At 47.0% G+C, this 26,493-nt stretch overlaps 1 protein-coding gene and 1 long non-coding RNA gene across 8 annotated transcripts; one reads left to right on the top strand and one right to left on the bottom strand.

Moving 5' to 3' along the window:
• The first annotated feature begins 808 nt into the window (after positions 1-808).
• On the top strand, positions 809-13,120 carry LOC105469479 (galectin 12). Of its 7 annotated transcripts, XM_011720521.3 has the most exons (10): positions 810-1,130; positions 1,235-1,265; positions 3,303-3,391; positions 3,809-4,022; positions 4,527-4,646; positions 5,219-5,257; positions 5,835-5,909; positions 6,507-6,595; positions 10,752-10,902; positions 11,427-13,120. In XM_011720521.3, the coding sequence occupies exons 4-10, from the start codon at positions 3,876-3,878 to the stop codon at positions 11,571-11,573; spliced, it is 768 nt and encodes a 255-aa protein (XP_011718823.2). In that variant the 5' UTR covers positions 810-1,130; positions 1,235-1,265; positions 3,303-3,391; positions 3,809-3,875; the 3' UTR covers positions 11,574-13,120. The 7 variants fall into 7 exon arrangements, with proteins under 7 accessions (XP_011718817.2, XP_011718821.2, XP_011718823.2 ...); XM_011720515.3 differs by lacking the exon at positions 3,809-4,022 and having other exon boundaries at positions 809-1,130; positions 3,303-3,741; positions 11,427-13,118; XM_011720519.2 differs by lacking the exon at positions 3,809-4,022 and adding an exon at positions 3,528-3,741 and having other exon boundaries at positions 809-1,265; positions 10,817-10,902; positions 11,427-11,528.
• A 2,718-nt stretch (positions 13,121-15,838) lies between these two features.
• On the bottom strand, positions 15,839-26,100 carry LOC139357432 (uncharacterized). The gene is made up of 3 exons (XR_011610517.1): positions 25,903-26,100; positions 16,307-16,397; positions 15,839-15,887 (listed from the first exon to the last, which is right to left on the bottom strand). It is a non-coding gene; the product is annotated as an uncharacterized lncRNA (long non-coding RNA).
• Between the last annotated feature and the right edge of the window lie 393 nt (positions 26,101-26,493).

The following is a 26,493-nucleotide window of genomic DNA, read 5'->3' as shown; positions in this document are numbered from 1 at the left end:
CCAGACACAGGCCTCCCTGTGGGACATGCTGCTATGGTCGCTTTCTCCATGTACGGATGAACAAAGGATGGCCCAGAGACGGGAAGTGACTTTTCCAAGGGCACACAGCACATTAGACGAGAGGCTGAAGAAGAATTCAAGTCTCAAGTCTCCTTCTTGTGCAGTTCTGTGCTTCTTGTGCTGCCCTTTCCGAGCTTAAGGGGTTCTGTTTTTTTCCCCTTCCCTCATTCTACTTTCTTGTGAGCCCAGCTGGGCCCCAGCATTTCAGGCTGACGCTGACATGGAGCCTCAGAAGGCTGTAAAACTTGGAAAAGGAAGAAGATTGGAGGAAGGGACAAGAAAATGGGGGGAAGAGGGCCGGGCGTGGTGGCTCACACCTATAATCCCAGCACTTTGGGAGGCCGAGTCAGGCAGATCACAAGGTCAGGAGATGGAGACCATCCTGGCCAGCATGGTGAAACTCAGTCTTTCCTGAAAATACAAAAATTAGCTGGGCGTGGTGGCGCACACTTGCAGTCACAGGGAGGCTGAGGCAGGAGAATCGCTTGAACCCAGGAGGCAGAGGTTGCAGTGAGCCGAGATTGCGCCACTGCACTGCAGCCTGGCAACAGAGCAAGACTCCATCTCAAAAAAAAAAAAAAAAAAAGAAAGAAAGAAAGAAAGAAATTGAGGGGAAGAGATAAAACCCTTTGTGGTGAAGGGAGGAAGAAATGGGAAGTCACCCAAGGCTGTCCAGGGAGCTGGGGGTGGGGCTGTTTCTGGAACCTAAACACACATACCACCTCCCCTTCCTCTGACCCAATGAGGTCTCGAGCTGGAAACCACAAACCCTCACTGACCCCACAGAAGCCAGCGTCTGGCTTCCCTCTGGCCACATGCTGCAGACCCGGAGTGGGTGGTTAGTTGGTTAATGCCAGTCTTCCTCCCCCGGACACGGAGTTCTGCCGACAGCCCCCCACCACACCCCCCGTCAGAGCTCTACCTTATACCGCTGCGAGTGGGGCTGGTGGGGAGCCTGGAGGTCACCCGCTGCCCTCCCAGGGCTGCTCCGGACAGCATTAAGACCCTGCAGGGCGCAGGTGAGACTAACAGCTGGGAGAGCTGCTCCAGGCATTTAGGACCTGGGACAGGTGAGTCAGCCCAGTGGGGGCAGGGCTCCTGGAACAAGGATCTACAGCTGGAGTTGCCCCACCCTCATGTCACCTGGAGAAAAACTGGACCCAATTCCCGACAGCTTCATTCTGCAACCGCCAGTCTTCCACCCGGTGAGTTGTCACTCTAATGTGGAACCTCCTCGGTCTCTGGGCTCTTCCCTTCCAACTGGGCCCAGACTCCTGGGTGGTGGGGTGGAGAGGACCTCAGTCTTTGGCTCTGCTTCTCCCAAGCACCTGCCCTGGGTTCTGGAAGGCCCTCCTGAGCTAAGCGAAGTGGCTGACTGCTAATTCCCACTTGGGTGTAAATGACTGCTAGGCTTCCAGGGTTGCTGCATTTTGAAAGTGGTGAAGCCTGGAGCCGCAGTGCTCTGCCCCTACTGTAAAGGATGCTAGGAGGATGAGGGTGTGGGTAGGATTGTTGGGGGGATGCTGATTACTTAGTAAGGAGAGTCTCATCCCCAACTTGGAAGGAACGGTCGGGTGGGAATTTCCACTCAGGGATGGGGGTTGCGGGGGGTTTCTCTCTTCCTTCTCTTGCTCAGTCAGTGCCCAAGAGGTTTTCTGAAGCCAGGCAATGATTTACAGGAGGCTGAATTCCCAGCAGACACTCTCTACTAATGAGCATTAATTATCACTTTCCCTTACTTGGCCCTCCCCTCCCATGAGAGCTGCGTCCTCTCAGTTAATTACAAGCCTGGAGGAAGCCTGGGAATGGGAAGTGATCAACTGCTGAACCAGCTGAGCTTGCCAGGCTGGCATCCCAAGCCTCCCTCCCATGCTTCTCAGGTGCCTAAGGAATGGGCAGAAGCAGCTGCCCAGGTTACGGCAGCTCCTCGCTTTAGAGGCTGCGAGCTCCCACCTGGAGGGCCATCCTGGTGGGTTTCAGGTTTTTCTAGGTGGTTTGGGTTCCTAAAGGTTGCTGGGAGTTAGAGAGAAACACAGGAAGGCCTATCTTGTGATACCACTGGTGTGTACCTGCCGTCCTGCTCACACTCATTCCGAACACATCTATGCAGAGCCCTCACGGCGCCAGGCGAGGCACTGAGCCTACAGGAGGGAAAGATAAGGCTTCAGTTTTGAAGGGCTTATAAACTCCTAGGGAAAACAGCCAACCAGACCCTCTAAGCCAAGGGCCAAGCCAGCCACATGAGCAAAATGCCCTGGGAGCTCCGGGGAAGAAAGGAATAATCCAGGAACCCAAGTGGATGATGCTTAGAAAAAGAGTCAGGGTGAAAAGAGACAGGAGGAACAGCCCAGAAAAGGCAGGAAGTTGTAAAAGTGTGTAATGTATTTTAGGAAGGCCGGGTAACTTCTTCTTCTTCTTCTTTTTTTTTTTTTTTTTTTTTTTTGAGACTGAGTCTTGCTTTTTTGCCCAGCCTGGAGTACAGTGGCATGCATGATCTCAGCTCGCTGCAACCTCTGCCTCCCAGGCTCAAGAAATTCTCCTGCCTCAGCCTCCTGAGTAGCTGGGATTACAGGTGCATGCCACCACTCCCAGCTAATTTTTGCATTTTTAGTAGAGATGGTTTCACCATGTTGGCCAGGCTGGTCTCGAACTCCTGATCTCAAGTTGATCTGCCTGCCTCAGCCTCCTAGAGTGCTGAGATTACAGGCATAAACCACAGAGCCCAGCCCAGGAAACTTCTACTTGGGGAAAGGTGAGCCTGGGAAGGCCATTGTTAAGCGTCTCTCCAGGGGTCCATTTCAGAGTTAGCTGTCAGTTCCTAACTTGTCCATTCTTCTTGCTTCCCAGTTCCTAGTCTCCAGCCACTAAACAGTCCTCAGAAAGTCCCAGTACCAGGCTTCTGGGGACCAGGGTGGCATCTAGTGGATGGCAAGCGTCCCTGGGGTCACTGCAGCCTGTTGTGCCCTAGGAGCTGGAGAAAGGCAGCTGGCTGGTGCTGAATTTGGCAAGGGAGCTGAATTTGACTTCTCTGGTGTAATGTGGCTTTGCTGTATGAAGGTCCAGGAAAGGGGATTAGGTGGAAGAAAATATTTCAGTGAACACTGATTTTTACCTCTAAGGAATTTTCTGTTTGGGGAGGAAAAGTTGAGTTTTATTCTGCTCCTTTCCTCCCACTCCCCTGACATAGAGGTTCCTAAGCCCTTTCTCCAACCCTGCATGGATGGGTTTCTCTTCTTGTTCAGGTGGTTCCTTATGTCACGACAATTTTTGGAGGCCTGCATGCAGGCAAGATGGTCATGCTGCAAGGAGTGGTCCCTCTAGATGCACACAGGTAAGGTGGGGGAGGTGACCCAGGGGGTGCTGGAGCTCAGTCCTAGAGGCATCGAGCTGGAGGGCTCCTCGCTGCCTCCGGGATCTCTGTGGGTCTCTGATCAGAACTGCACTTCGAGGGGCTCACCTCCCAGTAGGTTTCAGGTGGACTTCCAGTGTGGCTGCAGCCTGTGTCCCCGGCCAGATATCGCCTTCCACTTCAACCCTCGTTTCCATACCACCAAGTCCCATGTCATCTGCAACACTCTGCATGGTGGACGCTGGCAAAGGGAGGCCCGGTGGCCCCACCTGGCCCTGCAGAAAGGCTCCAGCTTCCTCATCCTCTTTCTCTTTGGGAATGAGGAAGTGAAGGTGAAGGAAGGGATGGGCATTGGGTGGTCTAGAATTTGTGTCCTTGCACCCTTCCTTCCCTTCCCAGACTCCCCACGATGCGGTGTTGAGTGTCATTGGTAGTGGTCAAGTACCAAGAGGACCAAGAAGCTGCCATGCCCAGTTCCAGGCTGCCCTGGGCCTACATGGCAGCAAGAAAGCTCTACAGTGCCTGGCTCCAAAGAGGGCACTGCTGTCATAGTCATGGCAAGCACTTAGAGAGCACCTGCTGTATACCAGGAACTGTTCTAAGCCCTTTAAAGGTATCTGCTCATTGAATCCTCACAATAACCCCATTAGGTAGGTACCTTCATTATCCCCATCTTACAGCCATAGTGGCAGGGAAGAGGGAGAGAGAACTTGACCTCAAGGTTTTGACCTCTAATGTGAGCTCCTGCCAGAAACATGATGGGATCTTCAGATTTCTCCAGGAGACAGGGCAGCTGGTGGGAGAGGAGCCTCTTGGGCCTCAGTTTCCTCACGTAAATGGAGTGAAGATGATTCTTTGGGCTGCTGAGAAAGCGCAATGAGGGGCCTCTATCGGGGTAGAGGGAGCGTTGAAGGTGCCTTTATCTCCAGACCACCTCTGCAACCTTTGGAAGATTACTTAAGCCACCCAAGGCTCTGTAAAATGTACCTACCTCATAGAGTTGATATGAAGTTAAGTGAGGAAAATTGAGGGAAAAGTGCTTGGCAATGCCTGGGACGTTGTTATGAACTCAATGAACATTAGCTGCCGATGAGCCAGCCTCTGTCTGTCTCTCCAGGTGAGTGTGAATGGACAGCACTTTCTCCACTTCCGCTACCGGCTCCCACTGTCTCATGTGGACACACTGGGCATATTTGGTGACATTCTGGTAGAGGCTGTTGGATTCCTGAACATCAATGTAAGTTTCCTTGGGACCAAGGCCTGGGCAGTGGCAGTGTCTAATTTCCCCTGACTCCTGGACAGGCCTGGGACCCCTTCCTCCACCCTAGACTGAGAGAGGGAGGAGGCCCTGTGCACCAGTAATAGCCAAGGGGGAGGGAGTCCACTGAGGTTTCAGGTGTGAGCGGGCTGAGGGGGAAGAGAAGGTGATGGCAGAAAGAGGGCCCAGGAGCCACAGGCAGGAGCCTGTACCCAGTGTGGGTCTGGTTAACACTGAGAAGCAATGGCCAGGAATGATTTGGCACACTGGGGCTGAAACAGGCGGCAGCTGGCTTTATCATTCCCACCTGATGGGCTTATGAAAGCCCAGATTTCTGGGGCTTGTCACCAGAGATTCTGATTTGGTAAGTACAAGGTGGGGCCTAGAAATTGGGATGTTCAAAATGCCAGCAAGAAGCCACCACTGACCAGCTGAATGGGAACATGAGGAGCTCTAAAGGCCAAAGCCAGGGCTCTGCCCATCTCCCAGGCGTAGGTAGGGGACTGCAGTGGTCCTAAATGCTGCTGATTCTTTTCTCTCTTTCTGAACAGCCATTCGTGGAGGGCAGCAGAGAGTACCCAGCTGGACACGTGAGTCTCTTGTGAGCAAGGTCTGAGCAGCCACACCAGCTGATCCGCCCTTCTGTACAGCTGCTCCCATTACACAAGACCCAGCTGCCCCTTCCCTCACTGCTATGGTTGCCATGGACACAGCTGGCTCTGCTTCAGTCTCTGGAGGGCCTGGATTTGCCTCTCCCAGCCCCTCTCCAGGCCCAGCTTGGGAAGATGAATGGGGGTGCGCTGCATGCAGAGGGGGCAAGACCCTATATTCCTAGCAGGAGAGGCCTTAGTTGAAACGCTCATTTCTCAAACCACCCCCGCGAGGTGGCTGGGGTTGGCCTAGCAGGACAGAAGGGGAGATGAGGCCCATGTACTGCTCAAGGCCACACAGGGAGTGGATGACAGATCCTCCACCCCATTCTTCTCTATTATTCCAGAGTTGGTGAACCTCTGAAGTCCAGAGGATCCCCCTGGGGCTCCAATAACTCACCTGCTACTGTGAGAGAGACAAACCCCAAAGATTCCCAATTTGTCAGAATAACAAGAGGTTCCCTTTTCCTGAGCAAACACCGCATGGCCTTGTGTCCTCTCTTTCTTTCCCTGACAGCCTTTCCTGCTGATGAGCCCCAGGCTGGTGAGTGAACCTCCCTCCTGCTCCATCAGGGCTGGGGGCGCAGTCTGGGTAAGCAGCTAATGAGCTCCTCCTGGTGGGAAATCCCCAGCCTCAGGATTTCCCCTTCCTTTACAGAAAACTGCAAGCTGTGGGTAGGCCAGGAAGTTTGCGCCCTCAGCCCCAGGATTTCCCTTTCCTTTATAGCAAGCTGCGGGCTGTGGGAGGGCTGGGCAGCTTCAGGCTGAAGCTCCAGCTTCATTTTCCCTTTTCTCCACTTATTCTGAACATCGTTACTTGATACTTCTCTGTGCCAGGCCCAGTGCCAGGCTCTAGGATAGAGGAACAAGCTGGTCCCAGCCATCCAGTTGCTCACAAGGTGGTGGGGGACAGACCACTAGATGGTCATTACAGTTCAGGATGCAGTGAAGGGAGAAGGACATGGTGGTCGGGACACAGAGAGGCCAAGCTCAGCCTGGAGGGGCCAGGGAAAGTGTTTGGCGGGAGCAGAGTACAGGAGGCCAGGTGCTAAACAAATAAGCAGCGCCTCCTGGCTGCAGGTCTGGGCAGAACATGCCTGCCCGCGTGCTCCCCTGGCCCCCGGGGGTGGGTGGTTCTCCCCAACACCCCCTGGGAGTCAACTTCTCAATACCTCCCTCGTTCCTTCAGGAGGTGCCCTGCTCACATGCTCTTCCCCAGGGTCTCTGGCCCGGGCAGGTCATCATAGTGCGGGCACTGGTTTTGCAAGAGCCCAAGCAGTAAGTATCCAGCTTGTAAGTGGAGGGGAGGGAGCAGCCTCTCTGTGACAGTCATGTGCTCTATAAAACATCATCTCTTTTAATCTCCTAGCCCCACCATTTAATCCCCATTTTACAGATGAGGTAACAGAGGAGCAGAAAGGAGAAGTGGCCCAATTTGACAGAGCTTAGGAAGGTCAGGCTGGGACTGGGACCAACAGCCCCAGTGCGGGGAGCATCATTCCCGCTGGTACATGTAGTCAGGCCTAGCCTCTTGTCCCAGGTCCTAGGAAAGGGGCCCCAGGAAAGGCCCTTTGTAGATGCAGGCTGAGGCCCAGAGCAAACATGTAGCTTCCCATGGTAACACAATGTGTGGTTCAAAAGATACAGCCAGACTGCCCCGGAGAAGAGGACTGGTATTTGGAAGCCAGGACTTGGAGGGACACAATGACTAAGTGGACACTACCAAACTTCTCCTACATGGTGCGTTCAAACCCAGACCTGTGGCTGCAATCCAGTTAGACAAGAGCCACTGGCCAGGCTGCCTTGAGGAAATGCATTAGAGCTTATGACTTCTCTGGGCCCGAATGCCTGGGTTGGCATGTGCTCAGGACACCTACTACCTGTGCAACCTTAGGACCGATACTTTTCCTCTCCGTGCCTCTGTTTCCCTGTCTGTAACAAGGAGATGATAGACCGGGCGTGGTGGCTCATGCCTATGATCCCAGTACTTTGGGAGGCCGAGGTGGGCAGATCATGAGGCCAGGAGTTCGAGACCAGCCTGACCAACATGGTGAAACCCCGTCTCTACTAAAAATACAAAAATTAGCCAGGTGTGGTGGTGCACGCCTGTAATCTCAGCTACTTGGGAGGCTGAGGCAGGAGAATAGCTTGAACCCAGGAGGCAGAGGTTGCAGTGAGCCGAGATCACACCACTGCACTCCAGCCTGGGTGACAAAGCGAGACTCCTTCTCAAAAAATAAATAAATAAATAAAGTGGGGTTGATAACAATGCCACCTTTAGGGATGGTGCTTAGAATAGTACCTGGCACGTGGTAAGTGCTCCAGAAATGTGGGTGCTATTGCAATCATCTCAGTACAGGCAGGGGAGGGCAGAGTAAGGGAAGCACCCTGTGTTCTCCTTGCTCAATTTTTTTTTTTTTTTTTTTTGAGACAAAGTCTCGCTCTTGTCCCCCAGGCTGGAGTGAAATGACGTGGATTACAGGTGTGAGCCACCGTGCCTGGCCTTCTTACTCAATTTTGTTTTTATATTTAAGCCACTGACCTCACTAAACCCTTACCCTGCACACTGTCAGTCATGCCTGTGAATTCCTGGGCAGGCATGAAGCTCAGCACTCAGCGGCCTGAGCCTCCAAAGACAGGCACGGCTGAGTTGGATTTCTGGTTCTGTCTCTTATAAACGGTGCAGTCGTGGACCAGTCACTAAACCTCTCTGAGTCTGAGTTTCCCTACCAGAAAAAGGCGAACGATAATTCCAGCCCGCTAGGGAAAATGAAAAGTCCTCAGTGATGGAACCAACACTTCTTCCCACAAAACTTGGAGGCATGAGACCAGGTTCATATCGTAGCTCAAAGTCACAAGGTTACTAATGACATAGTCAGCAAGTAACTGCCCTTTCCCAAGGGCCATGAATGCATGTGTCCTCAGAAGCCAGACAAGTCTCATAAATAGTGAGGAATCCAGTTGGGAAGGTGGTGAAGGGGAAGGAGTATTTCCATACACCCAGTCATGCCAGATCTTCTGACTATTTTTAAAGCGAAAATAGAAGCCGTCTTTTCTACAAACTCTCTCAATTTTTTTTTTTTTTTTTTTTTTTTTTTGAGACGGAGTCTCGCTCTGTCGCCCAGGCTGGAGTGCAGTGGCCGGATCTCAGCTCACTGCAAGCTCCGCCTCCCGGGTTCACGCCATTCTCCTGCCTCAGCCTCCCGAGTAGCTGGGACTACAGGCGCCCGCCACCTCGCCCGGCTAGTTTTTTGTATTTTTTAGTAGAGACGGGGTTTCACCGTGTTAGCCAGGATAGTCTCGATCTCCTGACCTCGTGATCCACCCGTCTCGGCCTCCCAAAGTGCTGGGATTACAGGCTTGAGCCACTGCGCCCGGCCGTCAATTTTTGAATATTGTATTAAAGTTGAAGAATACTATGGACCAGACAAAACATTCCTATATACCAGTTCAGCTGAGATCCACCAACATGAAGATTTAGCACAGCACCTGGTACTTAGCGAGGCTGCAAAGAATGCAGCTGCTGCTATTTTGTGAAGGCAACCGATGGCTTGAATGGGGCAGAGGGAGTAAGAGATGGAGGGCGCAGGATTCATCTGCAGTGAAAATCTATCCCTTTTTCTCCACCTCATCCCTTTCCTCCTCCTCACTGAGTGAGAGTATATGACTGCAGCCTCAAAGAGCTTCAGCAGAGCTTCACTGGGCATCTGGTGATTTGTGATTATTCAGCGATCTAGTGGGCATCTAGTGATTCATGATTATCCGGTGATCTGGTGAGCTGAGCTGCATGGAGGTGAGGTAGGGAGACACTGAGGCCTCCTCACCAGGAGTTCGCAGGCCAGGGAAAGACAAAGCGTTGTCTGGCAGGACAGGGTAGGGGGAGCCGTAGTGGGGATGGAGGCTCCACGCAGTCCACTCTCCAGGGTTCCTGCCTTCCAAGCTTCTTTCCAAAATTGAGTCCTGGCCACCTCCTTCCCAAAGCTGGAAACTTACGGAACCTCCTCCTGTGACGATCTACCAGTAGTCCCTGAAAGGCCTGTCCAGGGCGGCCTTTTCCCCTACCTTACCTGCTCTCTGCATCTTGTCGGGATGCAGCCTTCTCCGGCATAGTGCTTCAAAGAAGGAGACTTTGGAAGTTCCCAAGAGATAAAAATAATCTCGGCCAGACGCAGTGGCTCACACCTGTAATCCCAGCACTTTGGGAAGCTGAGGTGGGTAGATCACGAGGTCAAGAGATCAAGACCATCCTGGCCAACATAGTGAAACCCCGTCTCTATTAAAAATACAAAAATTAGCTGGGCATGGTGGTGCACACACCTGTAATCCCCGCTACTCGGGAGGCTGAGGCAGGAGAATCACTTGAACCCGAGAGGGGGAGGTTGCAGTGAGCCGAGATCGTGCCGCTGCACTCCAGCCTGGGTGACAGAGCAAGACTCCATCTCAAAAAACTAAAATAAAGAAAAATAATAATAATCTGGTTGCCCTATTTGAGAGGCAGGTACCGGATCCCCCCACCCCCAAATCTGGGGTCATGAATCCTAGTTCACATCCTAACCTGAGGCTGTACAACTATTACTCATAACAGAAGTCATTTAACTTCTTCTTGTTCTCATCACTTAAACGGGCTGACAAACTCACAGCACAGAATTTGTGAGGATTAAGGAAAGGCAAACTAGCTTCTGTAAAACACCTACTGTGTGCTAGGAATCACTAGTTTTCACATACATTATCTCCTTTGTTGCTTTTTGTGGCTCTGTGAGGTAGAGATTGTACTATATAGTAATATTTTTAAATAGTAGGTATCATCTGAATGCTTATTACATACCAGGTGCTGTTCTCCATAAGCATTTTTTATGTATTAATTCGTTTAATTCTTATGACAATGCCACAGGCAGGTACAGTGCAGTTATCGCCACATTACAGATGAGGAAGCTGAGGCAGAGAGATTAAGGGTCTTGCCCAAGGTCACAGGACTAGAAAGTAGCAGAGCCAGGGTTGAACCTGGGCTGCCTGACTCTAACCACTATGCTATTTGGAAAACACTTAAGACAATTTTTAAGACAATACCTGGCACTAAGCATTCAATAAATGTTAGCTGCGGCTATCATCATCATAATCACCCCCATTTTGAGAAGGAGAAACTGAGGCTCGGGCTAGGCAATTTTCACACATTTCCCTCCCACCCCCATCCTCCTGTAGTCAGTAGATGGCAACCCTGAAGTCAATCTCAAGTTCATCTAGAACTCGTGTTCTTTCCACTGTTCTGAGCATCCAGCCATGAGGCTGTCATAGGCCCTCAGTGCTTGTTTCTGGAGGCTGAAGAGCTCAATCTTCCATCCACTCCCCCACCTCCACCCTTCCCCTGGGGGCTGAGCAGCAGCCTGCGGGCAACGGGCGGGCGCTGATCCCTTCTCCCTCCTCCTGCTTTCTGCAGTTTCACTCTGAGCCTGAGGGACCAGGCTTCCCGTGCTCCTGTGACACTCAGGGCTTCCTTCACAGACAGAACTCTGGCCTGGATATCCCCCTGGGGGCAGAAGAAGCTGATCTCAGCCCCCTTCCTCTTTTACCCCCAGAGATTCTTTGAGGTGGGTCAGAGCCAAGTGGTTACATCCCTTCAGGCAGGAGCACAGAGCTGAAGTCCCATAATGACCTGGGAGACTCTGGGGCGGGTGTACAGGGCAGATGTTATGGGGTGGGAGGCCCGAGCCAGCAGAGCACAGCGAATGTCTGTTCAGCGGTCCTCAATGCTCCACTCTGATGCCAGGGATCCCATGGCCAGAAACTCAATTGGTGCAGGTGGGGACCCAACATCAGCTTTAGTAAAAAGCTCCCCTAATGATGCCGACACGCAGAACCACTCCTCTACAGGAAGCAGCCCCAGTTACAGGTGGTGAAACTGAGGCCCAAGGCTGGGAAGATCCTTGTCAAAGGCCACAATGGACTGGTGACAAGCCAGGCTCCCGTCCTGCTCTTTTCCAGCACTGTACTGGCTGCCTCCGGGTCCAATCTTTGTGTCCTCTGAGAGGAGAGGGTCTCACCGGGGAGAGCATCAGGCAGACAAGGGAAAGTCTGGCTGGAAGCTGCAGCCTCCTCATTCCTCCTTTCCCAGGTGCTGCTCCTGTGCCAGGAGGGAGGGCTGAAGCTGGCGCTCAATGGGCAGGGACTGGGGGCCACCAGCGTGAACCAGCAGGCCCTGGAGCAGCTGCGGGAGCTCCGGATCAGTGGAAGTGTCCGGCTCTACTGTGTCCACTCCTGAGGAGGGTTCCAGGGAAACCCTGACAGAAAACAGGAAGGTCAGCCCACACCCAGGGCCCAGCTCTCCTCCCCTCATTAAACTGTCCACCTGACACCCCCACATCAGGCCTGGTTCACTTCTGGGCTCACGGGCCTGAGTCTGTAGGAGCTTTGGGCCTGAGGGAAGGCACAAGGGTGCAAAGGTTCCTCGGACTCTGCACCTTCCTCCACCACGAGCCTGGGATTTGGCTCCATCTGCCTTCAGGGCCTGAACTGCACTCACAGAGGCAGGTTTTGTAGACTAACAAAGATATTCCAAAATACAATGGCTTAAAGGATGCGGTCATTTATTATTTATTATTCATTTGTTGCATTCTCATCTAGCAGTTCTAGAGACAATGGTCCAGGTTAGTGGGGCAGCTCTGCTCCCCAGAGACATTCAGGGTCTGTCCTAGCCATTGTTCCACCACCCCCCGGGCATCATCATTGTCTCCTTGGCCGAAGCTCAGCTGCCACCCTATCTTGGTCTCAGCCACTGAGAAGGCTAACAGTGGCTGTGAACAAGACCCACCTGATCTCATATGCCCCAGGCCTGGGTCTGACACACACCCGCGACAGTCACATTTTATCTGCAGGCACTCGCTCTCGGTCTCACTACCTGGAAGGGAGGCTGAACATGTTCTCCAGTGGGACATCCATGAGACCCGCCACATAAAACAGAATAGTCACAAAATAACAGAATAGTTTTATTCTATTGCTATAAAAAACAGGGAGAATGGATTTTGGTGGATAGCCACAGTCTCTGAGACAAGTAGATGCTGTGAATATCCTCATTTTATAACACAGGAAACTGAGGCACAGAAAGGCTAAGTAATTGGCCAAGATCACACAGTGAGTAAGTCATGGGATTAGAACCCATGGGATTCTGTCTGCAGAGTTTGTGGCTCTTAACCACACTAGAGCTTCCAGATAAAGATGGGCATTGGAGCTGGAGGCTTGAGAGGAATCAAAGAACCTTGCAAATTGAAAAGTACAGACAAGAGAAAAGAAGGACCACCACCAAGGAAAGAGCAAAATTAAATGAGAAATAATTTAAGAATTACATACAACTGTATATAATATGTACCATATAAAAATATATATAGCATAGTATACATTATACAGTAATATATGTGCCATGGTCTGAATGTTTGTGTCCCCCCTAGCTAAAATTTATATGTTGAAATCCTAGCACCCAAGGAGATGGTATTTGGAGGTGGGGCCTTTGGGAAGTGATTAGGTCATGAAGGTGGAGCCCTCATGAATGGGATTAGTGCCCTTATAAAAGAGACTCCAGGCTGGGCGTGGTGGCTCATGCCTGTAATCCCAGCACTTTGAGAGGCCAAGGCAGGCAGATCACCTGAAGTCAGGAGTTCGAGACCAGCCTGGCCAACATGGCAAAACCCCGTTTCTACTAAAAACACAAAAATTAACTGCATATGGTGGCACATGCCTGTAATCCCAGCTATTCAAGAGGCTAAGGCAGGAGAATTGCTCGAACCTAGGAGGCAGAGGTTGCAGTGAACCAACATCATGCTGCTGTACTCCAGCCTGCATGACAGAGCCAGACTCTGTCTCAAAAAAAAAAAAAAAAAAAAGTATAAGTAAAATAAAAGAGACTCCAGAGAGCTCCCTCATCCCTACCATCATGTGAGATTACAGCAAGAAAACAGGCGTTTATGAAATGGGAAGCAGGCCTCCACCAGACACAAAATCTGCCAGTGCTTTGTTCTTGAATTTTCCAGCCTCCAGAACTGTCAGCGATAAATTTGTTGTTTATAAGTTACCCAGTCTAAGATATTTTAAAGCTGGACCTCTACCATTAACCATATACAAAAGTTAACACAAGATGGATTAAAGATTTAAAGTAAGACCTTGAACTGTAAGAATCCTAGAAGAAAACCTAGGAAACACCATTCTGGACCCTGATCTTGGAAAAGAATTTGTGACTGAGTCCTCAGAAGCAAATGCAGCAAAAACAAAAATTGGCAAGTGGGACCTAGTTAAAGAGCTTCTGGGCAGCAAAATAAACTATCAACAGAATAAACAGACACCACACAGAATGAGAGAAAAACAGTATATTCACAAAGTATGCATCCCACAAAGGTCTAATATCCAGAATCTATAAGGAACTTAAGAAAAAAAAACCATCAAAAAGTGGACAAAAGACATGACAGACACATCTCAAAAGGAGACATACAAGCAGCCAATAAACACATGAGAAAATGCTCATCATCACTAATCGTCAGAGAAATGCAACTCAAAACCACAAGAGCATATCATCTCATACCAGTCAGGATGGTTATGATTAAAAGGTCAAAAAACAACAGATGCTGGTTTGTCTTCAGAGGAAAGGAAATGCTTATGCACTGTTGGTGGGAATGTATGTTAGTTCAGCCACTGTGAAACGCAGTTTGGAGATTTCTCAGACTTAGAACTACCATTCAATCCAGCAATCCCTCTACTGGGTATATATCCAAAAGAAAATCATTCTACCAAAAAGACAGTTGGACTTGTATGTTCATTGCAGCACTATTCACAATAGCAAAGACATGGAATCAACCTAGATGCCTGTCAACGGTGGATTGGATGAAGAAAATGTGGTGCATATACACCATGGAATACTATACAGCCATGAAAAAGAATGAAACCATGTCCTTTGCAGCAACATAGATACAGCTGGAGGCCATTATCCTTAGTGAATTAACAGAAGAACAGAAAACCAAATACCATGTATTCTTACTTATAAGTAGGAGCTAAACATTGGGTGGTCATGAACAGAAAGATGTCTATAGACTCTGGGGACTACTAGACTGGAGGGAGAAAATAAAGAGGGAATGGGAGAAAGGGTTGAAAAACCGTTGGGTATTATGTTCACTACCTGAGTGATGGGATCATTCACACCCCAAACCTCAGCTTCACACAATATATAAACCTGCACAGGTACTCTCTGAATCTAAAATAAAAGTTGAACTTATGTTTTAAAAGAAGATAAACCTCAATTTCCACAAATATGTTTTATAGGATTTTTTTTAGTAAAATGTATTCTGTGTATAGATTTTTAGGAGCACAGGAGAGCTTGCATCTCTACACTGCTTCTTCCCAATCATATATACAGTATACCCCTCAATCTATTTTGGTCATCCTTTATTTCCTTCTGTCACTGGGAAACCAAGTTCTTTCCTTACTTTGTATTGATGGCCAAGAAAGAATATCCAATTGGAAGAAAAAGGCAAGCAGGTTTTATTGCTGGTCAGGAATGAAGGAGTGAGCTCTTTTTCTAAAGAACCCCTTCTTGGCCGGGCGCGGTGGCTCAAGCCTGTAATCCCAGCACTTTGGGAGGCCGAGACGGGCGGATCATGAGGTCAGGAGTTCGAGACCATCCTGGCTAACACGGTGAAACCCCGTCTCTACTAAAAAATACAAAAAACTAGCCGGGCGAGGTGGCGGGCGCCTGTAGTCCCGGCTACTCGGGAGGCTGAGGCAGGAGAATGGCGTAAAAACCCGGGAGGCAGAGCTTGCAGTGAGCTGAGATCCGGCCACTGCACTCCAGCCTGGGCGACACAGCGAGACTCCGTCTCAAAAAAAAAAAAAAGAACCCCTTCTCCAGAAGGTGATGGAAGCCAGGGAACTTTAAGGAATTAGATGTGGGGCGGGGAGGTATGTATGTAAGCATGGGAGGGACTCCAGATGTGCAGCTGCAGATCATAAACATGCTTCTTCATATGAGGTATGTTCAGAAAATGGCAGCAATTTTCTTCTAGGGGTGGGCATTTGATATGGTTTGGCTGTGTCCCCACCCAAATCTCATCTTGAATTCCCACGTGTTGTGGGAGGGACCTGGTGGGAGGTAATTGAATCATGGGGGCAAGCTTTTCCCAGGTTGTTCTCATGATAATGAATAAGTCTCCTGAGATCTGACGGTTTTAAAAAGAGGAGTTTCCCCTCCCCCTCTTTTTTTTTTAAGTTTTTAAACTTCTGTTTGCATATTTTTCGAAAATTGTGCATTCCAGTACTTAAAATCATTTGAACAACAACAACAAAAATGGCACTCTGGTTAAACTGTATTACAGCCTGCATGACACCTTGAGCCAGCTTGGTTTTACTCTAGATTTTACTGTTGTCCCATCCCACTTCTTCCTTCACCAACATGCACATTCTTTCCTTTTCTGCCAGCCAGATAGACAGATGGGAGTGGCAGATTTGGCCTTCATTGTCAGTAGTTCTTTGATGTGAAAGGGTCAGCAGAGTCATTTAAACTTGGTCCAACCTCTCTGCATCTTACAAAGTTAAACAGCTAAAAGAAGTAAAATAAGAAAGCAATGCTTGTGGAATGTACAGTGCATATTGGCAGCACATGCCTCATTACGATTCACCAGCTTGCGTCTCCTGTTCAGTTGTTTCTTTGGAAGGCAGTGGATTTTTCTCTTGTGCTTCTGTCTTCTTCAATTTTGACTTACCTCTTTGTCTGCTGCCATCCATGTAAGATGTGATTTGTTCCTCTTTGCCCTGCACCGTGATTGTGAGGCTTCCCCAGCCTCATGGAACTGTTAGTCCAATTAAACCTCTTTATTTTGTAAATTGCCTAGTCTCAGATATGTCTTTATCAGCAGCATGGCCTAATATAGGACTTTAGCATTACAATGATACGTCAATGATCTAAAGGTAACAAGGGGTCGCCAGCTCTGGTTTGCTGGGGTCTTGCTCTGACCTTACCTTCCTCCAGTAATTGCCAGAGTCCAGAGACTCCTGGGCCATCTGAAGTTCTCTTAAGCAAACATACATGTAGATAAAATGATTTAAAAACCTGTTTAAGGAAGAACAATGAGTTTTCTTAGTTATCTACTGTTTAAGAAAATAAAGAGCTTTCTCAACTATGTCTCCAGGGTTGCCCTGGTAACATAAGATGTGTGTGTTTGTTTTTACCAGGACCTTGCACAACTTTTGTTAGATTTATACTTAGGCACTTTATAGCTTTGTGTGCGATTTGTAAATGCTATCTTTTTAAAAAATTGTATTTACTTGATACTGGTACAAAAATGCACCTGATTTATGTATATGAATCTCATTCCTAGCAAACTTGCTAAATTCTTTTATTAGTTCAAATAGACAATCTTGCCCTGGCACAGTGGTTTACACCTGTAATCCCAGCGCTTGGGGAGGCTGAGGCAGGTGGATAACTTGAGGTCAGGAGTTTGAAACCAGCCTGGCCAACATGGCGAAACTCTGTCTCTACTAAAAATACAAAAAATTAGCTGGGCATGGTGGCACACGCCTGTAATCCCAGCTGTCAGGAGGCTGAGGCACAAGAATCGGTTGAACCCAGGAGGCAGAGGTTGCAGTGGACCGAGATCACACAACTGTACTCCAGGCTGGGAGACAGAGCAAGACTCTATCTCAATAAATAAACAGGTAATCTTACCACCTGCAAAAAAATAATGATTTCTGATTTCTTCCTTTCCAATCTCCCTCTCCCTCTCTCTCTCACACTCTTCCCCCTACTCTTAACAACATTCCCTCCCTTCCTTCCTCTCTCCCTCATGTTTCCTTTATTATATCACATTGGCCAAGAATTCTTGCACACTGTTGAGTAGCAGTGTGGTTAGCAGGCATCGTTGACCTGTTCCTGACCGTAGGGAAATGCAACTAAGGTTTCACTATTAAATATGAAGATTGTCATAGGTTGGGAATAGATACAATTTTTAGGGTAAGAAGATTTTCATTTTTTCTTAGTTTGTTAAGAGATTTTTTCATTTTTTTCGTGAGTGTCAAGTCTGTCTTCTGCATTTACAGATATGATCATATTTTTTCTAATCTGTTAATGAGGTAAATTACATGAATAGGCTCTCTAATGTCATGCTATAAGTATCTTTAAATTCCTTAAATTCCTAGAGTAAATGCATTTTTAATGACTACATTGCCGCATTTCATTTACTGATATTACTGGTTTTGCATTAAGTTCATAAATTGGCTTATAATTTTACTTATCCATCCATCAATACTATCTCAGCCTTAGATTCTGGATTGTCTCTTTTCTGTGCAAGGTCATCGATTGTTTATATGTACTCTAGGTCTTTATTTAATCCATAGATTCCATCTTCCTCTCTTTTTTTCTTACATTTTATTGTTGGTGATAAAACTGATAACTTTTTCTTATAGAGTTTCCCAGAGTCTGAATTCTACTGATTAATCCCTAGGTCATTGTTTAAAATACTCCACTGTCTCCTGTACTTCTTTTCGTCTAGAATTTTGATCAGATTCAGTTTCAATTTTTCAGCAAGAAAACCAAAACTACTATCTTATTCTCTAAATGTTTCCTTTTATAATTTAATTTAATTTAATTTATATTTTCTTGAGAGAGTCTCAACTCTGTCACCCAGGCTGGAGTGCAGTGGCGCAATCTCAGTTCATTGCAGCCTCCACCTACCAGGTTCAAGCGATTCTTATGCCTCAGCCTCCTGAGTACCTGGAATTACAGGTGTGCTCCACCACTCCTGGCTAATTTTTGTATTTTTAGTAGAGATGAGGTATCGCTATGTTAGCCAGGCTGGTCTCAAACTCCTGACCTCAAGTGATCCACCTGCCTCAGCCTCCCAAAGTGCTAGGATTCCAGTCATGAACCACCATGCCCAGCTAAATGTTTCTTTTTTATAGCCTCCTGTTCTTGTTTACTGAATATATTTTCTCTTATCTCTTCCATGATATAAATTGTGGGGAGCCAAAGGCCTGTGGGACGTGACCAACTCAGCACTCCACAGGAGGCTATATGATCAAAGAGCAAACTGTTTATCATGAATGCAGGATGTGAGCAAACTCATGACTGCTTCTGCCGACGGAAGGTTTGCTGAGGGCAATCGCTTCCTGACACCAAGCTTCTTGAGGTTGTCTACTGGGACATCTAGGGAATGAAGTCTTGCAATCCTACTCTGGACCAAGCAGCTGACCCCTTCTTCCACACCCCTTCTCACTATCTCTTTTGCCTAATAAATACAGAGGGCTGTGTAAAGCTCAGGACCCTTGTCCACTAGAGGCAAGGTGCCCTCTGACCCCTTCTTCCAAATATACTGTTTTGTCTCTTGTCTCTTATTCCCGCATTTGTCCCCTCTTTGTTCAGTCCCCCTAGGTCCATGCGGGTTAAATAGTGACACCCCAAACAGTGACAGAATTGGGCGCTCCACAAGTGGCTTCCAAACACAGGGACTTCAAGGATGTGAATGAAGAAGCTCTGCTGGAGCACAGGAACTGAAATTGACAAGGCAAATGGGGACCCTGGGTCAAGTCTGCTGGCAGTGGATATAAGGACAGTGCCCTAAAGAGGTACATGGAGCAGTGTTTTAAAGAAGTACTGGGAATGGGAAGTTTTTGCAATCAGGGTAACATGGGGCAGGCTTTGTCTATTGAAGAAAAACATGATGTGCAGTTGCTTAAAGTTTTGTTGAAACAAACTGGTGCTCCGGTTAGTTCTCAGACACTAACTAAGCTGCTGCAGGAGGTTATTATGCATAACCCATGGTTTCCACAGGCAGGCACTCTTGATATGGAAAACTGGGACAGAGTAGAAGGATTAAAACGGGCTCATCAAAAAGGTCTTAAAGTTGATTCTTCTGTTTTCTCTGCTTGGAGTTTACTTCAGCTGTACTTCTGCCATTATCTCCTTATTCTTTGGGACAGCAGGCTGAATCTAAAAATCTGCAAGAATCTGTTGTCCCACTCACAGCTCCAATTGAAAATTTAAAAAAAACAGGCCGGGCGCGGTGGCTCAAGCCTGTAATCCCAGCACTTTGGGAGGCCGAGACGGGCGGATCACGAGGCCAGGAGATCGAGAGACGATCCCGGCTAACACGGTGAAACCCCGTCTCTACTAAAAAATACAAAAAAACTAGCCGGGCGAGGTGGCGGGTGCCTGTAGTCCCAGCTACTCGGGAGGCTGAGGCAGGAGAACGGCGTAAACCCGGGAGGCGGAGCTTGCAGTGAGCTGAGATCCGGCCACTGCACTCCAGCCTGGGTGACAGAGCAAGACTCCGTCTCAAAAAAAAAAAAAAAAAACAGAAGAGGGAGGATAAAAATTGGCCTATACCGCCTCCTCCAGTTGCAGAAACATCTGTACCGTCTCCTTTGGTAGCAGAAGTAGAGACCCCAGTACAAAGAATTTTGCGCTCTGCTCCCATAGCCAGAGAGCCCTTAGGACCCTGTGCTTTTCCTATTTCTGTAAGGCCTGATCCAAATAATCCACAGCAGGTTATTCATGAACACACTCCACTAGAGTGTAAGTTGTTGAAGGAATTAAAAGTGAATGTGGTAAATAATGGCATACAGAGCCCATTCACTTTAGGATTGCTAGAATCTGTGTTCGGTGCTATGCGTCTTTTACCCTTTGATGTGAAACACTTGGCGTGAACTTGCTTGTACACTAATGCACATCTGACATGGAATTTAAATTGGCAAGAAACGTGTGCAGATGGAACCGTGTCGCTGGACATGGAGACATTACAGAGGATATGCTGTTAGGTGATGGCCCTTATTCAGACCTGGAACGTCAACTGGCAGTCCCAGATGCTGCTTATCAGCAGTGTGCACAGGACCCTAAATGCGCCTGGGCCACAATTCCTGAAGAGAAAGTCCCAGTACAATCCTTTTTACATATAATGCAAGGGTCACAGGAGCCCTATGTGCAAATTCTTGCAAGATTATAAGAGGCAGTGAAGCGTCAGATTCCTCACACCACAGCTGCAGAAATGCTGACCTTAACTCTAGCTTTTGAGAATGCAAACGCAGATTGTAAACATGCACTGGCACCAGTGAGGTATGCAAAAAACTTGGGAAGTTTTCTCTGAGCTTGTCAGGATGTAGGAACTGAGCTTCATCGCTCTGCAATGTTAGCGCAAGTACTGGCTAATTTAGCAGGTGACAAATCTAAAAGGAGCCAAAGGTCAGACCCTAAAATGGGAAAATGTTATAATTGTGGAAAAACTGGACATTTTGAAAAAGGAATGCCGCCAGGTCTCAGGACAGAAAGGACCTTACAATGCAGTGCCCCACCCAGCTGAAAAAAAATGCCAGGACTTTGTCCTTGCTGTAACAAAGGAAATAACTGGGCTAATCAGTGCTGCTCAAAATGTCATCAGAATGGCACCCCCATGCTGGGAAATGCAAACAATGAGGGTGTTCCCAGTCCAGCCCTCAACCCCGTTTCAGGGATGGGTTCCCAGAGGCACATTGATTCCCTCACCCCAGGGACACCAGGAAGTGCAGGATTAGATCTCCCAGTCAGAGAATGGGTAACGTTACCTGGGGGAGACCAACCCACCAAGATTCCCAGTGGCATTTGGGGACCTTTACCAACAGGATATATGGGACTAATTTTAGGCAAAAGCCATCTTAACTTGCAAGGCATCACTGTAGTCCCAGGAGTAATTGACTCCGATTATGAAGGAGAAATTCAAGTAGTTTTAATGTCACAAGATCTTTGGGTTTTTTAACCAGGAGAATATATTGCTCAATTATTGCTTATTCCCTGCAAGTCACACCCTTCTCCACGAAAGGAGAAACAAGGAAATAAAGGATTTGGGAGCACAAATAGGTCAATAGTCAATGGTCTCATTGTCTGAAGTGTTATCCAAGTTCATTGTCTCATGACCAAGAAAATTAAGGAGCATGGCTCCAAAGGGTGAGGTTGGAGTGAAACTTTAATAAGCAAAACAAGAAAGCTCTCCATAGCAAAGAGGGGAGCCTGAGTGGGATGTCATTTTACAGTTGAATGCAAAAGCTCTTATAAGAAACTCCTCTCATTTCTGTAACTGTTTGAGTAACTTCTCTTATCTGTTTAGGTGTCTCTGTAATTCCCCTTATCTGTGCAGCTGTGGGTATGTCTCTAGGCAAGCCCAAAGCACAGCATCTCTTGTTTGTATAACTGTGAGTCTGTTTTAAGTAAGTCTCCCTCCCTTCCCCACGAAAGCTCCTACAGCATCCCCTTGTACATGTCTGAAAAGCGGAGGAAACTTTTTCCTGGGAGCCCACTAATCACACAAAGTACAAAAGGCTTCTGTGCTGGGAGCCTGCTTATCTGTGCAGCTGCAGTCTGAGCTCCCCAGGCTGCTCTATTTTTGCCTGTAGCTGTAATTTTTCAGGCAGGCTGCTTCTCTGAGGACCAGCCTTAGCTGTCTGCCTAACTGATTTTTCCTTTTATTCTCCCTCAACAGGGTGACTGGGAAAATAAATGGCTTTTTTTTCCCCAATAAAATTAGTCACTTTTATTTAAAAGAAACATTAGGCTGGGCGCGGTGGCTCAAGCCTGTAATCCCAGCACTTTGGGAGGCCGAGACGGGTGGATCACGAGGTCAGGAGATGGAGACCATCCTGGCTAACATGGTGAAACCCCGTCTCTACTAAGAAATACAAAAAACTAGCCCAGCGAGGTGGCGGGCACCTGTAGTCCCAGTTACTTGGGAGGCTGAGGCAGGAGAATGGCGTGAACCCGGGAGGCGGAGCTTGCTGTGAGCTGAGATCCAGTCATTGCACTCCAGCCTGGGTGACAGAGCGAGACTCTGTCTCAAAAAAAATAAAATAAATAAAATAAAAGAAACATTAAAAATAAGTGTGTAAAATTAAACTGCATGATTAAATACACATAAAAGTAATATCCATACTTTACATCAAAATCCATATACAAAGTTTGTTGATTGCATAACAGCAAAGGAAATGGCAAAACTGAGAACTTGCTGCAAATGTTTGCAGCCTAAAATAACTATAAAATTGTTTCTTTAAAGGGAATTTAAGAATTAAATATATCCCTCAAGTAGTTGACAATGAAGAGCCCATAACTTATTTTAGTTACCAAATGTTTAAAAAGTGTTCTGCGTTCTTCCTCCCCAAAATGTTAGTGTACAGCTATTCTTATAAATGTTGAGGAGAGAAGATGGTGAGAAAGGAATGCAGAAATGACGGACCGACCAAGGCATTTCCTTCCACGCCGACAGCAGTCACCAGGGGTTGCTCTCAGGCACTGTTTTGTGGCGATGTCCCCACATTAAGTGATGCTTTCTTCTATGACAATTTTTAAAGCCTACGCATTACTTTGTTCCATGTACATCACAGGGAAGCTCAGTTTTAGCCCAGAATTTAACTTGGAGACCCAGCTGTCTCCCTCAAGCCCCAAGGACTGGTTGTTCTGCTTACTGAGTGAGTCTGGTGTTTGCCTCATCCTAATGGCTCCAACAGAAAGACTGAGATACCCACCTGTGGACACAGACAACCATCTTACAGACACAGAAAAGACCATGAGACTGGGCTCACATGAAAGGAAACATCCACACTGCGTTTTCTTAACAGGGTTATGTCATTTTTTTTTCATGCTCAGGTGGAAGAAGGGATTTCTTTTTCCTTTTTTTTTTTTTTTTTTTAAGACAGTCTTGCTCTGTCGCCCAGGCTGGAGTGCAGTGGCATGATCTCAGCTCACTGCAACCTCTGCTTCCTGGGTTCAAGTGATTCTTCTACCTTAGCCTCCCAAGTAGCTGGGACTACAAGCACGCGCCACCATACCTAATTTTTGTATTTTTAGTCGAGGCGGGGTTTCACCATATTGGCTAGGCTGGTCTCGAACTCTTGACCTTGTGATCCAACCACCTCAGCCTCCCAAAGTGCTGGAATTACAGGTGTGAGCCACTGCAGCCGGCCTCTTTCTCTTTTTTTAAGACAACCTGCTGGTGTTCTATTTAAGTATGCTTATGGTGCAAGAACTAACATTTACATACTTGTTCATTTCCCCACTATAGTCTCTGTAAAAATGATGAAATCTACTGCAAAAACAAACTTTTTATTGAATACTGTTAAATGGAACAGTATGTTCCATTTAACAGTATTCAATAAAAACATTTACATTTAAATGTTCCATTTAACAGTATTCAATAAAAACTCAGTGAGTTTTAGCATATATGTAGATTTCTGTAACACTGCTACAATCTATAACCATAGAGCAGCAAACAAAGACTTTCAAATTCTGTGATTTGTAAGTTTAAAAATATTAAAGGAAAAAAGTCAAGAAATACCCAACTCAACTTTTTAAAGTACAAAGACTTGAGCAGGTATTTTACAAAGAATGATATTCAAATGCCCAAGTGTCGTATGAAATGAATTTTATGATTTCTTATAAAGTGATATGAAAAAGCTATTCAACATCATTACTGATCAGGTGAATACAAATGAAAACCACAAATTTATACATCTAGGCTTCCTCCAGAGGGATTTAAATGAAAAAGAATGGCCATGATAGTTGTTTTTAAGAAAGTGAATCAACTAGAACTTACAAAGTTTCCAGGTGGGAATATAAATTGATTTAACCACTTTGGAAGATGGCTTGGCTCTAGGTACTGGAGCTAAGTATACACTCCCCCAATCCATGACCCAGAAATTCTACTGCTAGACATGCACTCAAGAGAAATGAGTGTCTATACCACCAAATGCATGTACTAGAAAGTTCTGCTTTCCCAAATTCTTTAGCAACCAATTATCCCACTGATTGTGTCTACTGTCTCCCTTTCTGACAACTTATAAGCTTGTGTGGTTTGTAATGTCTTAGTGTAATTTTCATTCATAATTATTTCTGTATGAGAGTCCAGTATGCCCTAAATCTTGAGGGGCTTCACTAGTCGAACTTAGGAATTCCTCCAGTGAGTAGTAAAAATACAGACTTCCTATCTGCACATAAAAAATGTCCGGTTTTGGTCCAGCTGCAAAAGTGGCAAGAAGCCCCTGAAACAGCCCAAGAAGCAAGCCAAGGAGATGAATGAGATAAGGCTTTCAAGAAGAAATAAGAGGAACAGAAGAAACTGCAGGAGCTAAAAGCGAAGTTCTCATGGAAGTGTCCCCTGGCTACAGGTAGAATTAAGAAGTCCGGCAAAAAGTAAGCTGTTCCTTGTTCCTGAGGTGATGGTGACCCTTGATTCCATTTCTGTTTAAACATCAGTAGGTATCCCTGCTGTAACATCTTTTGCCGCCCGTAGCTAGAATGGAGTGTTGTCTTGGAGCCTGTTGCACATTTGGCTGGGCATGGTGGCTAACACCTGTAATCCCAGCACTTTGGGAGGATAAGTTGGGGGGATCACTTGAGGTCAGGAGTTCGAGACCAACCTGGCCAACATGGTGAAACCCCGTCTCTACTAAAAATACAAAATATACCTGTAGTCCCAGCTACTCAGAAGGCTAAGGTGGGAGGATTGCTTGAACCCAGGAAGCGGAGGGTGCAGTGAGCCCAGATCACTCCACTGCACTCCAGCCTGGGTGACAGAGTGAGACTCTGTCTCAAAAATAAAATAAGCTTTTGTTCTAAACAAATAAATAATAAAAGCCTTGGGTTTAAATTTCTTATAGGAAGCTTTTAAATTTTTCCACTCAGAACTCTAAGCAGACTTCAGCTTTATATAGAAATCTCAGTTCTCAGTTCATATCTCTCATGGACTACACCTGGCTCCCTTTTTCCCACACAGGCATTAAAATCCTAGTTCCAAACACTTAGAATCTAGATCTAGACTAATGTACGCACACCTCCACCTGTCCCTGATACCCAGGTATCAGCTCATAAGTTTACGACTTCAACTTTAAGTTACTTCTTCATTCCTGGCAGTGGGATTTTTCTTTTTTTTTTTTTTTCCTTTTAAATTCAGTTATATATATATATATATATATATATATATATATTTGTTCAGCCTTTCTAGATGTTTTTGGAATACCTTTATATATAAGACATTATAGTAGATTCTGGGAGTCACGGTGCCTGGTTGCAGGGAATAACAAGTCTTTTTTTTTTTTTTTCTTTTTTTCTTCTTTTTTTCTTTTTGAGACAGAGTTTCGCTCTTATTGCCCAGGATGGAGTGCAGTGGCGCAATCTCAGCTTACTGCAACCTCCACCTCCCAGATTCAAGCAATTCTCCTGCCTCAACCTCCCAAGTAGCTCAGATTACAGGTGTGCACCACCATGCTCAGCTAATTTTTTTTTTTTTTTTTTTTTAGTAGAGATGGGGTTTCACCATGTTGGCCAGGCTAGTCTCAAACTCTTGACCTCAGGTAATCTGCCCACCTCAGCCTCCCAAAGTACAGGGATTACAGGCATGAGCCACTGCACCCAGCCTGGGAATAACAATTCTTGTAGGGAAAATAGAGGTGAATCAGAGAAACGCATAATCAAAATTCAGTTGTAAATATGATGAGTGTCACAAAAAGGGACTTGCAGAGCTGAGAGCTCTGACCTAGTCATGGAGAGTGGACAGAATTTTCATAGGAAGGATCCAGACTTTCCAATGAAGTAAATAGATACTCACATGCCCTGGGAACCAGGCTAGAGAATAAGTCGTCCTGAAAAAGGGAAGGTCCTTCTCCTCTCCATGTGCCCAAGCAACACTGGGCTGGACCCTGGTGAAGCAGCCATGGTGGAGAACACTGCCATCATGTAAGGCAAGCTGGGCCCTTGTACATGCCGGGAGAACAGGAGCTAGGCAGGCAGGCCCAGGCAGGACTCTCTAAATATATGAGCTGACTTGGGCCTGGGATTCTGAGCATAGGCACATTCAGTATTATAGTAGCAGGACTAAGTTATTCCCTTAGTTGGTCATCTTTTCTGGTATCTCTGGGCTTCCAGTAAATTCCTATTGTTAGATAAAGGCTTGGATTTGTTGTGCTGTGGGGATTAAGGAACCAGCATTTCATCTCTTTGAGATAATGAGTAAAGTAAGAGGTGTCACCTCTCCTCTCAAGGCCAGAACAATGGTGCCATAGTGACCTCACGAGAGGATGACTGTCCTGGAGAGGCCACTCTCTGGGGAAGGTTACTGGGGGCAGTGGCAGCAGCATGGCAGCCTGCAGGATGAAGATGCTGGAGTGAAAGACCATAGAGTCCATGCCATTTCTGAAGT

This window comes from Macaca nemestrina, chromosome 12 (assembly GCF_043159975.1).
Source record: "Macaca nemestrina isolate mMacNem1 chromosome 12, mMacNem.hap1, whole genome shotgun sequence".
NCBI classification, from domain to species: Eukaryota; Metazoa; Chordata; class Mammalia; order Primates; family Cercopithecidae; genus Macaca; species Macaca nemestrina.
This window is presented reverse-complemented; position numbering and strand designations above follow the sequence as displayed.